The following is a 10,405-nucleotide window of genomic DNA, read 5'->3' as shown; positions in this document are numbered from 1 at the left end:
TTGGACTGATTGTACAGATGATTCAGAGTGCGGTCACGCTGAAGGCGTTCCCTAAGCATCTTCGGACGCAGCGTCTCGTTCCCTTTGGGGAACCATGGTTACATGCGTAACCTGAGACGTTATGTTAACAACCTGTCAGCCTGCGCCATCTAGAGTTTCATGACTGAACTATATATTTTTCCTGCACAACAATATTTACATATCTGATGACTCAATGAGTGCAATTCACCTTTATTCCTCAAGGTGGCACCGTTTTATACACAATAATGGCGTGATGTTTCACTCATAATTACCACAGGCAAAAGAATATCATCAGCAAAAATTTAACTGGATTGAATGGCTTTACTGTCACTGTCATTTGACTGAATGTGGTGAATAAGCTGCCAGTGATCAAATTATTGATTTTGACGTCACTGAAAACAATATTTTTGAGAATTTGTTTAAAATCGTGAATATGAGCCAGATGTTGAATGTACTGTATAAGAGTGCTCTGACGATGACAGTAATTGTAAAATCATCTGCTCAAACTGAACCCTTCCAAGTTTCAAAAGGTAAGGAAACATAATTTATTTATGCTTTTGTAATTGTTATTAAAATATCAGAAAAGTTTTGTGCTATTGCAGCAGTTAGAAATCTGTCCGTGTTAGGTGTCCGGGTCTCTAAAGATCCGAATATGCAATAATTATTGGGGAAACATTCGTGCATTTAAGGGTTAAAACATGCAAAGAACATCTGCATAAACCAGGATAATTGTTCTAACATGATCACCAAGCATTCAGCAGCATAATAAAAAATTAAACTTTTTGATGGCACTTAAGCGTAGGAATAAGATATATTTTGTTTGTTTCCCTTTGATATATTCAATGTTTACATATTCATACAACAAAATATTCTTGGGGGTCATGAAAGATTTGTGAATATTATAAAAATTGCTGGCAGTGAAAGAGTTAAAATCTCATTAAAATCCTTCTTAACTATCCACTATCCCTGCTATTGGCAAAATATGGATTCTTGAGTAGTGTGAGAAGCATCATCCACTGCATCTCTAGTTATTACCTTCTGCATCAGCCATTGAAAACTTCATATTGGTTAACCATTATGTGGGATGCTTTCATAGGCCATTTAAAAGCTCAAAAATCACACTCTCCAACCATCTCTGACAGGCAGACGAGGCATACCTGACTTTGTTGAGATTACTTATTAAGGCCGAGGTACAAGATGCTTCTGAAAAGCTCAAAGTTCATGACATTTTCAGCGCTGTCTGTTTATTTCTCGGTATTTACTTTGAAGGTTAAACTGGCCTCTACCAGTAATTGTGCTGTTTCCTCCCTCATGATCGTAGCAAATCAATGACAGACCTTTTCAGAGCACACTGATGTGTTTTAAAGGACTAATGCTTGATTCATCGCTTTGACAGATGGACTGAAGTTCTGCTTCAATCAAAATGCTGCAAATACTGCATTCATAATAAAGGACATCACTGCACATAAAAGATGAAAGACAAATGACCATTAGGTGAGTGTACTACATTCAACCACTACATTTTGTCATTTATAGATTTTAACCAAGGGACTGTAGAGCTAAAACCAGTGTTTGAAATGAGGAAACAGTATAGGGGCATATGAGGACACTATTGCACCATTTTCTCTCCTTTAATGTCCACTTTTGTGTCTTGAAAAAACAAACAAACAAACAAAAAACAAAAAAAAAACGTAATTTTGTATTAATTTTGAGTTGGTTCTAGTTTAAGTTATAATAAGAATATGGAAGTATATTAATGACAAATGTGTTTGAAACAAAGCACGATGAATGGCACTACATTAAATAAATACATAAATACTTGCATTTTCTTTGTAATTATGTGTAAAATTTGCTGGTAATTTCTAACTGAAAATTTCCAACAACCATTTTTAATTTAATTTAATTTTTTCACATTTCAGTTCTTAAAGTAGCCACTTTTTGATGGTGTGAGGAACATTTTAATAATCTGAAGAACCTTTTTTTTCACTATAAATAAACCTTTTGTTCAATGGAAAGATTCCATGAATGTTAAAGGATGTTCACGGAAGCATCAATGCTAATAAAGAACCTTTCTTTTTAAGAATTTAATTGGAAAAAAAAAAATGCATTTCATTATGGCTTTAATTTTTTTAGGAGTTGAAATTCAACGTGGCTGTATATTTAAGCATGTACATTTTATGTACATTTGATATATTTTAGCACATATTTAATTGGTCATATTTCACACAATTTCATTATTAAAATTGATATTAAATATTCAGCTTTCAAAGATAATTTCCAAAATATTAATAAAAAAAAAAATCAAAGATATTTGTCATTAATTTCCTTCTAAATAAATTTTACATGACTGTTTCCCCCCTAAGGCCTTGATAATTTAATCAGTTCCATCAGATGATCAAACCTGTGACCTTGCTGTTGCTAGCAGCATGATCTACAGGAAAGCAGTACACTGAACTGCCCTGTTTAAATGTTTTCATGGCTTTGGCATCAATCCTGTGATGATTTCTGAATGACTGGGGGGAAAGAGAGATGATTGTTCAATGTTTGATGATGTTTTATACTGTAGAGCAACAAAAAGCAAGAACATCTTATTTTCAGTTTTTACCATAGACAGTTATGCATTGATGTTTTCCTACAGTCAGAATTGTGCATCAGAATAACCAATGAAAATATGCTTAATCTGTTGAACAAGTTTTTCCACTGGCACTTGAGAGTTATCCAAAAAAACAAAACAAACAAACAAAAAAGAAAAACACAAAAGGCCAGAGGTTGTTCTCATTGCATGAACAGAACCTGAATTAACTTCTCGTACTGCACTGAGGATGAAAGTGAATGTGTTTTTTTTTTGTTTTTTTTTATGATTTGTTTAATTTGTTTTGCTGTGTTACATTTTGTGAGATAAACGTTATGACACACCTCAGCAGTCACTGTATGCTTTACGGGTTTCTATTTCATATCAAGACGATTAACTTGGTTCAGTGTTTTAAACAGCAACAGGAGGTCAATGAACGAAACAAATGCTGTGCATACCAAACGCTGTGACACTGAACAAGAGCTTCTCACTTCTTCTGTTTAATGACCTTGCATGGGTTCTAAATGTATTAAAGCATTTCATGTCAACGGCAAAGTCCTCTTGAGCTACAGTACAGTACATACAACATTTTATTTTGCCCATATTTTATCTTTTTTAATATATTAAGAGCACTGGGTCTTAATTAGTTTGAGGTGTTCTGTTTCCTTTTGTCTTGCAAACTGATTCAAAGGGATAGTTACCCCAAAAATGAAAATTATTTATGTCATCATTTACTCACCCTCCAAACCTGCATAATATGCACTACTGTTAAAAAGTTTGGGGTTGGTTAGATTTTAATGCTGGAAGTCTCTTATACTGACCAAGGCTGCTTGTGTTTAATCAAAAATACAGTAAAACATTAATCATTATTCAAATTCAAAATAGCCGTTTTCTATTTAAATATACTATTTGAATGTAATGTAATTTATCCATGTGTTTCAGCATCATTACTCCAGTCTTCAGTGTCACGTGATCCTTAAGAAATAATTCTAATATGTGACCCTGGATCACAAAACCAGATTTATATATCATCTGAAACCTGAATAAATAAGCTTTCCATTGATGTATGGTTTGTTAGAAATATGAAAATCTGGAATCTGAGGGTGCAAAAAAATCTAAATATTGAGAAAATCACCTTTAAATTTGTCCAAATTAAGTCAAAAGTTAAGTTTTGATATATTTATGGTAGGAAATTTACAAAATATCCTCATGGAACATGATCTTTACTTAATATCATAATAAGTTTTGGCATAAAAGAAAAAATAATAATTTTGACCCATACAATGTATTTTTGGCTATTGCTAAAACTATACCCGTGCTACTTATGACTGCTTTTGTGCTCCAGGGTCACATATGATGATTTGCTCCTCAAGAAACATTTCATATTATCAATCTTGAAAACAGTAGTGCTGATTCATATTTTTTGTGGGAACTACGATATTTTTTTCCAGTTTGTAGTAATTACTGACCCCAAACTGTTGAAGGATATTGTATATATAATAGACTGAAGGCTGCAAAAACTCCATAAAATTATTATAATAGTAGTCCGTATAATTTACTGGAAAATGAGCAAATTGCACGTTCTTCTAAATATAATCTTTTGTGTTCCACAGAAGAATAACAGGCATACAGGTTTGCAACAATTTCAAGGTGAATAATTGATGATAGAATTTACATTTTCAGGTGAACTGTCCCATGAAGATGTGTTCATCATTAGAAAAGTGAGGTGGATTTCATCAAGGTCCTCCTCCTTAATCCCATCTGAAGTCATGACCCACCATTTCATAAAATTTCACATTGAATGGCCTATAAAATTCTCTAAGCTGCTCAATGACTTCCTGGTCAATCTGAACATGAGTTCTGCCCTTGGATTTGCCCAGGCAGCGGGGCTGGCTGCTGCTTTCTGGCTTCTTCAGACACGGGAAGCCTTTTGTTCGGTTGAAGTAAAAGTGCTTGTCCGAGATGATGCGTTTGAGCCCCAGGAAGTCCTGAACGCGGCCCAGCTCTCCAGCCGGATCCGTGATGAGCCGCTCCCCGCTGACAAAATGGATCTGCGATAGACGGAAGTACTGCAGCCAGTTCTCCAGGTGGAAGATGTACATGCCTATGCGGATGGCATTCCAGGAGGTGTCCACAATGCCTTGACTCCTGTTCTTGAAAGCTAGTTCCTCAAAAGAAGGGATGTCAGGCTTTTTCGACAGGGTCTGTGTGTAATCGGAGATCGCCCTCGTGACTGGGTTCCGCACTACTACGATCAGCTTTGTTTTGCGAGACATGTTTGAGATGCGCCGCGGCACCTCCCGGGTCACAAAGTAACTTGGTGTTTTCTCCATGGTGATCTGACTGTCTAGAGTCCGCGGCATAAGATCCCTGTGAAAAGAAGAAACAGCAATATTCATCAAAATGAGTGTATAATATAGGTTCACAAGGTTTTTTCATGTGAGCCATGTAAGCCATAAGATAAGGATATTAAAAAAGGAAAGTAAAAATAAATTAATAAATACATACATGCATACATACATAAATGTATTTAAACAATAATTATAAAATAAATATTCTTACCCTGAATAAATATTTAGAAATATTTATTTTAACATTTGGCTGATGCTTTTGTCCAAAGCTACTTGCATTGCATTTAAGCTATACATTTAGTTAATGTATTCCCTGGGAAATACTTTTATCATCTTTTCTTTTATTATGACAATTCTGAAATAATTTAAAATAATTCTTGAGTTAGAGGAATTTAATTATTTTCATCATAAAAGAAGTATTTTAAATGTAAAATATAACAGCATTAAACACTATATTTTTATTTAAATAAAAAAAATCAACATGAAATGAGATCCACCTCCCAATTTTGGAAGTTAAGACAATTTCAGATGCTGCCACTACAATTAAGTTGCTTAAAAATAAAAAAAATAAAAAAATGAAAAAACTAAAAAATCTATAAACAAATAAATTATTTTAAATTTACATTTTATTTTAAATTTTTAAAGTTAATATAATGATCAACATTGTCAACAGAACTCATCAAAATAATAATTAATTTAAGTTGTAGTAACAGGTCCCCCGAACTTCTTTTTAGAGAGCTATTATTATTGCTCATACTTAGCATGTAACGGTTTACGCTCCACGAAGGAATGCAGGAACGAGAGGGCAAGTAGAAAACAAGGTTTTAATAACAAAAGAGTTTCAGAATACAAGGAATCAAACTTCTAACAACCTATACCGCACTTTAAGACCTGACAGAGACATGAGGAGAACTGAGGACCTTTAAAGGGATCAGGACAAAGGAACAAACAAGATAATTGAATGATGCATTTATATAGCGCTTTATTGTGTATAGCTGTACACCCAAAGCACTTTACAATCATTTGGGGGTCTCTCCTCAACCACCACCAGTGTGCAGCATCCACTTGGATGATGCGACGGCAGCCACAGTACAACGGCGCCAGTGCGCTCACCACACACCAGATACAGGTGGAGAGGAGAGAGAGTCATAGAGCCAATCAAGTGGATGGGGATTATTAGGAGGCCATGATGGTCAGAGGCCAGTGGAGGGAATTTGGCCAGAACACCGGGGTTACACCCCTACTCTTTTTTACGAGAAGTGCCATGGGATTTTTAATGACCACGGAGAGTCAGGACCTTGGTTTAACGTCTCATCCGAAAGACGGTGCTTTTTGACAGTATAGTGTCCCCGTCACTATACTGGAGCGTTAGGACCCACACAGACCACAGGGTGAGCACCCCCTGCTGGCCTCACTAACACCTCTTCCAACAGCAACCTAGTTTTCCCAGGAGGTCTCCCATCCAGGTACTGACCAGGCTCAACCCTGCTTAGCTTCAGTGGGCAACCAGTCTTGGGCTGCAGGGTGATATGGCTGTGGCAATAATTAACACAAAACAGGTGACAGGACTAAACGATGATTACTAATTAACTAAACCAGAACAGGAACTACCAAATAAGGTCAAAACAGAACTGAAAGGAAACTAAACCGTGACAGATATCGCCCCCCTCCCAGAAGGTGCGTCCTGGCGCTCTGGAGGCTGGAGCCGGGCCAGGACAGGGAGGAGACCAGGGAAGCCTCCATGACGGATCAGGAGACACGGGAGGCCATGGCGGATCAGGAGAAACGGGAGGCCCTGGAGAGACTATTTTTTGGGTTGGCCGAGATAGCACAGGGAGCTCCGCCTTTGCCTTCGGACCGGCCACGCAGACCAGGGGTATATAGCACCCCCTCCAAAATTTTCTTGGGGAAGTTCCCTCCAGGGAACAAATGAGGAGAAGCGGGCTCTGTGGAGCGTTCAGGAGGAGCGGACACTGGAGGGCGCTCTGGAGGAGCGGGCTCTTGAGGACGCTCGGGAGGAGCGGACATTTGGGGGCGCTCTTGCAGCGCGGATACTTGAGGGCGCTCTTGCAGCGCGGATACCTGAGGGCGCTCTTGCAGCGCAGACACTTGGGGGCGCTCTTGCAGCGCGGATACTTGAGGGCGCTCTTGCAGCGCGGACATTTGGGGGCACTCTTGCAGTGCGGATACTTGAGGGCGCTCTTGCAGCGCGGATACTTGAGGGCGCTCGGGAGGCGCGGAGCTGGACGGGACCAGCGGAGACGCAGGAGAGCTGGACGGGACCAGCGGAGACGCAGGAGAGCTGGACGGGACCAGCGGAGATGAAGGAGAGCTGGACGGGACCAGCAGAGATGCAGGAGGGCGCTCTTGCAGCGCGGACTCTCGGCGGCGCTCTGACAGCGCGAATTCTCGGGGGTGCTCTGGAAGTGCGACTTCTCAGGGGTACTCTGGGAGCGCGAATCATCATCGCCTCGTACGGCGGCACCATCTTCGCCGCGGAGGAAGCTCGCGGAACATCCCCGAATCTCCCTTGCGGGGAACTATCATCAGCCGCCTCCGCATCTTCTGTTCGGTCAGGTCTTCTGTAACGGTTTACGCTCCACGAAGGAATGCAGGAACGAGAGGGCAAGTAGAAAACAAGGTTTTAATAACAAAAGAGTTTCAGAATACAAGGAATCAAACTTCTAACAGCCTATACCGCACTTTAACTGACCTGACAGAGACATGAGGAGAACTGAGGACCTTTAAAGGGATCAGGTCAAAGGAACACACAAGATAATTAACACAAAACAGGTGACAGGACTAAACGATGATTACTAATTAACTAAACCAGAACAGGAACTACCAAATAAGGTCAAAACAGAGCTGAATGGAAACTAAACCGTGACATAGCAAAAGTACAAAGCACGAACCCAAGTATTAAAATTCAGCATGCAACTCCCCATTCATGTCCCTACAGACATGAATGATACATAACATTTTTGGGGTGTGCTATTGCTTTTCCGAGCAGTCTGACATTTGGCAAATAAAACCAGGACAAAATTCTATAGGAAGCAGGAACCACACTTTTGACTTGAGTAAGCAAACGTCTTGCAATAACCTGGCAATCGCTTAGCAACATGCTAAAAACCACTCACCCATAGTACCTTAGCAGCCCTGGCAGCAAACCATTGTGAGTTTTCCACAGGAAAACACCACTCGCATTTCCTCAGAGAGTGTAAAAAATGCATTATATTTATTTTAGGAAACTATGTAAGCAACCCTGGCATTTTCTTTTCACAGCCTTGAGAGGAAAAAGCAAATAGCTTGTGGAACGTGGTCACCCCTCACGTTAGTGTAGACTCCAGCATGACAAATAGGAATTCAGTTACAGCAAGTGACAAAATAATCAGAGCGCACACATGAGGTTTTAATACTCGCCGGCAATATTTCTAGTCTCTTATCTCCAGGGTGAGTGTGATGCTGAAGGGTATGGGGAAATTATCAAATCTCAGGCACTTCTTTTACTCCTGCTCATAAATCACCATCACCTGCATTACAGATGCACAATAGAGAGAAAGGCTTGGGCAAATCTGGGACATGCGAAATAGGTCATTATTTTCGCAAGTTTCTTCACGAAACCATGAAGTCCAACTTTAGAGTTGTTCTGACTTGAACTGATGAACTACATAAGGTGATATCCACTCGGTCACAGTTCTGTTGTTGTAGCAGATAGCTGCTGCCCCGTCATCCTCTTTGAAGGAGCGAGAGTATTAACGGTGCTGTAAGCAATTTTTATGGAACGGCACGCAGAGAACTTCCCTCTTACCTGGCAGATATCACTGAAACAGGTGTCTTGAGAAATCACACTCCTTTCTACGACAGCCCTAGGCAGGAAAACTGCTATCTGAATGCAAGATGTTACTGTTTAGCAAGTCATTTTGGGTGTTCAGCTTCGTTGACGTGGTGCGCTATCATGTCTGTGCAGAGTGGGGTTCAGTGTTGCCAACTTCTTTCAATGGAAAGCAGCTAAAGCCATCTTAAAGTCAGTAAATGTCACTAGATAACATCTTATGTTAATTAGCATATTCACAACGTCATTGCGTCATATTGCCTATTAGCAATAAAACTGTTTTCATTTATATATTTTATTTTTCTGTTGTCAGACAACGGGATGAATATGAAATAGTGACTGAAACATGGCCCTGTAAGTTTACATAACCAGCTCTTCCTTCCAACATGTTAGAAATCCTGATTTACAATTGAGCCGTTATCTGATGAAATCAAATACGCATAAGATAAAGACAATGGCTGTGCTGTATTTGCATTTAAAATTAGAGAAGCAACAGAATATCTATTTTAACTGAAAGCGCTGCTCTCTGCCGCTCGCTGAACAGATCAGACACAGAGAGAGAGATGTGTACTCACTGGGAAAGCAAGCAGTACCTTTTTTTGTTTTTCCAAGCTTGTAATTTTTAATACAAATATCATAACTAGATCTTCTTCTTCTATAGTGATGGAAAGTTTGGATCATTTCACTGACTCGGACCTTTGAATCTCGTTCATTACAACGAATTAATTATTTTTCAAATTATTTCCTTAATTTCAGCAGAATATAATTAAAATGTTACATGTTAATAAATTAATTCTCCAACATATCTACTATGATCACATTTAGAATAAAATAAATAAACTATTATTCAACCAAGGCCAAATTATGAGAAACAAAAACAATTCAATGAGGCTATGCAGTCTGTTAGTTCACCTCCCCTAAAAATATTCATACTTTTGTCACGTCATATCCCTGTAAGCTGAAGCTATGCAGTCTGTACTGGAAACAGAATTAATTCGTTCACCTCTCGAGTCTTCGGGTTCAAGTCATTCGAACAACTCAGACCCAAAGACTAGAGAGGTAAACCAATCATTTCTGTTTCCTGTAAAGAACCAGCAGGATGTTGTGCATGCACTGTCAACACAAAATGAATGAATCCCTCGCTTAGATGACTCAATGTTCCCAAGTCATATTAAAGATTTGTTCAAAATGGAATGAATCATTCATGAAGGCCACACCACTAATCTTCTGGAAAAACGGTAGACTTATCTCTGGTATAGTATGCTGGACTCCAAGTATGAAGTATGGTGGACTCCAATCATATCATCAACATAAACCCCATCCATTTCTTAAAGCGACTGCAAGTCTTAATTCAAATTAGCCTCGAACAAATTTTCTGCCCAACATTTCTTTTCTATTTGATAATTCACTTGGATGAAGGTCACAAAACATATGAAAAGATCTGTCATTACTTCTATTACATTGTGAATTTCGAGGTTCCCACCATGAAGCTGGTTTAGCTGTGTTCATCACCATAATAACTTAAATCTTCCACGGCTAACCTGCTCCAGGACAGGTTATGTTCTGGTTTAGAGATCTCAAACCAAAAATTGACCAATTAGCTTTGAGCAAAATGACACTGACTCGCTC

At 38.9% G+C, this 10,405-nt stretch overlaps 1 protein-coding gene across 1 annotated transcript in view; it reads right to left on the bottom strand.

Annotated features, from left to right (window-relative positions):
* Positions 1 to 4,344: 4,344 nt before the first annotated feature.
* LOC306856799 (heparan sulfate glucosamine 3-O-sulfotransferase 2-like) overlaps positions 4,345 to 10,405 on the bottom strand; it is a gene marked incomplete at its 3' end in the record, with an annotated part of 42,502 nt that continues 36,441 nt past the window's right edge. The window contains exon 2 of the mRNA XM_079396276.1: positions 4,345 to 4,963. Coding sequence (XP_079252402.1) covers positions 4,345 to 4,963 — 619 coding nt within the window. The remainder of the gene's footprint in view (positions 4,964 to 10,405) is intronic.

The sequence above is a fragment of the Barbus barbus genome (genome assembly GCF_936440315.1).
Source record: "Barbus barbus genome assembly, chromosome: 3".
Taxonomy (NCBI): Eukaryota; Metazoa; Chordata; class Actinopteri; order Cypriniformes; family Cyprinidae; genus Barbus; species Barbus barbus.
Note: the sequence above shows the minus strand (reverse complement) of the source record. Positions and strands in the feature narration are given on the sequence as shown.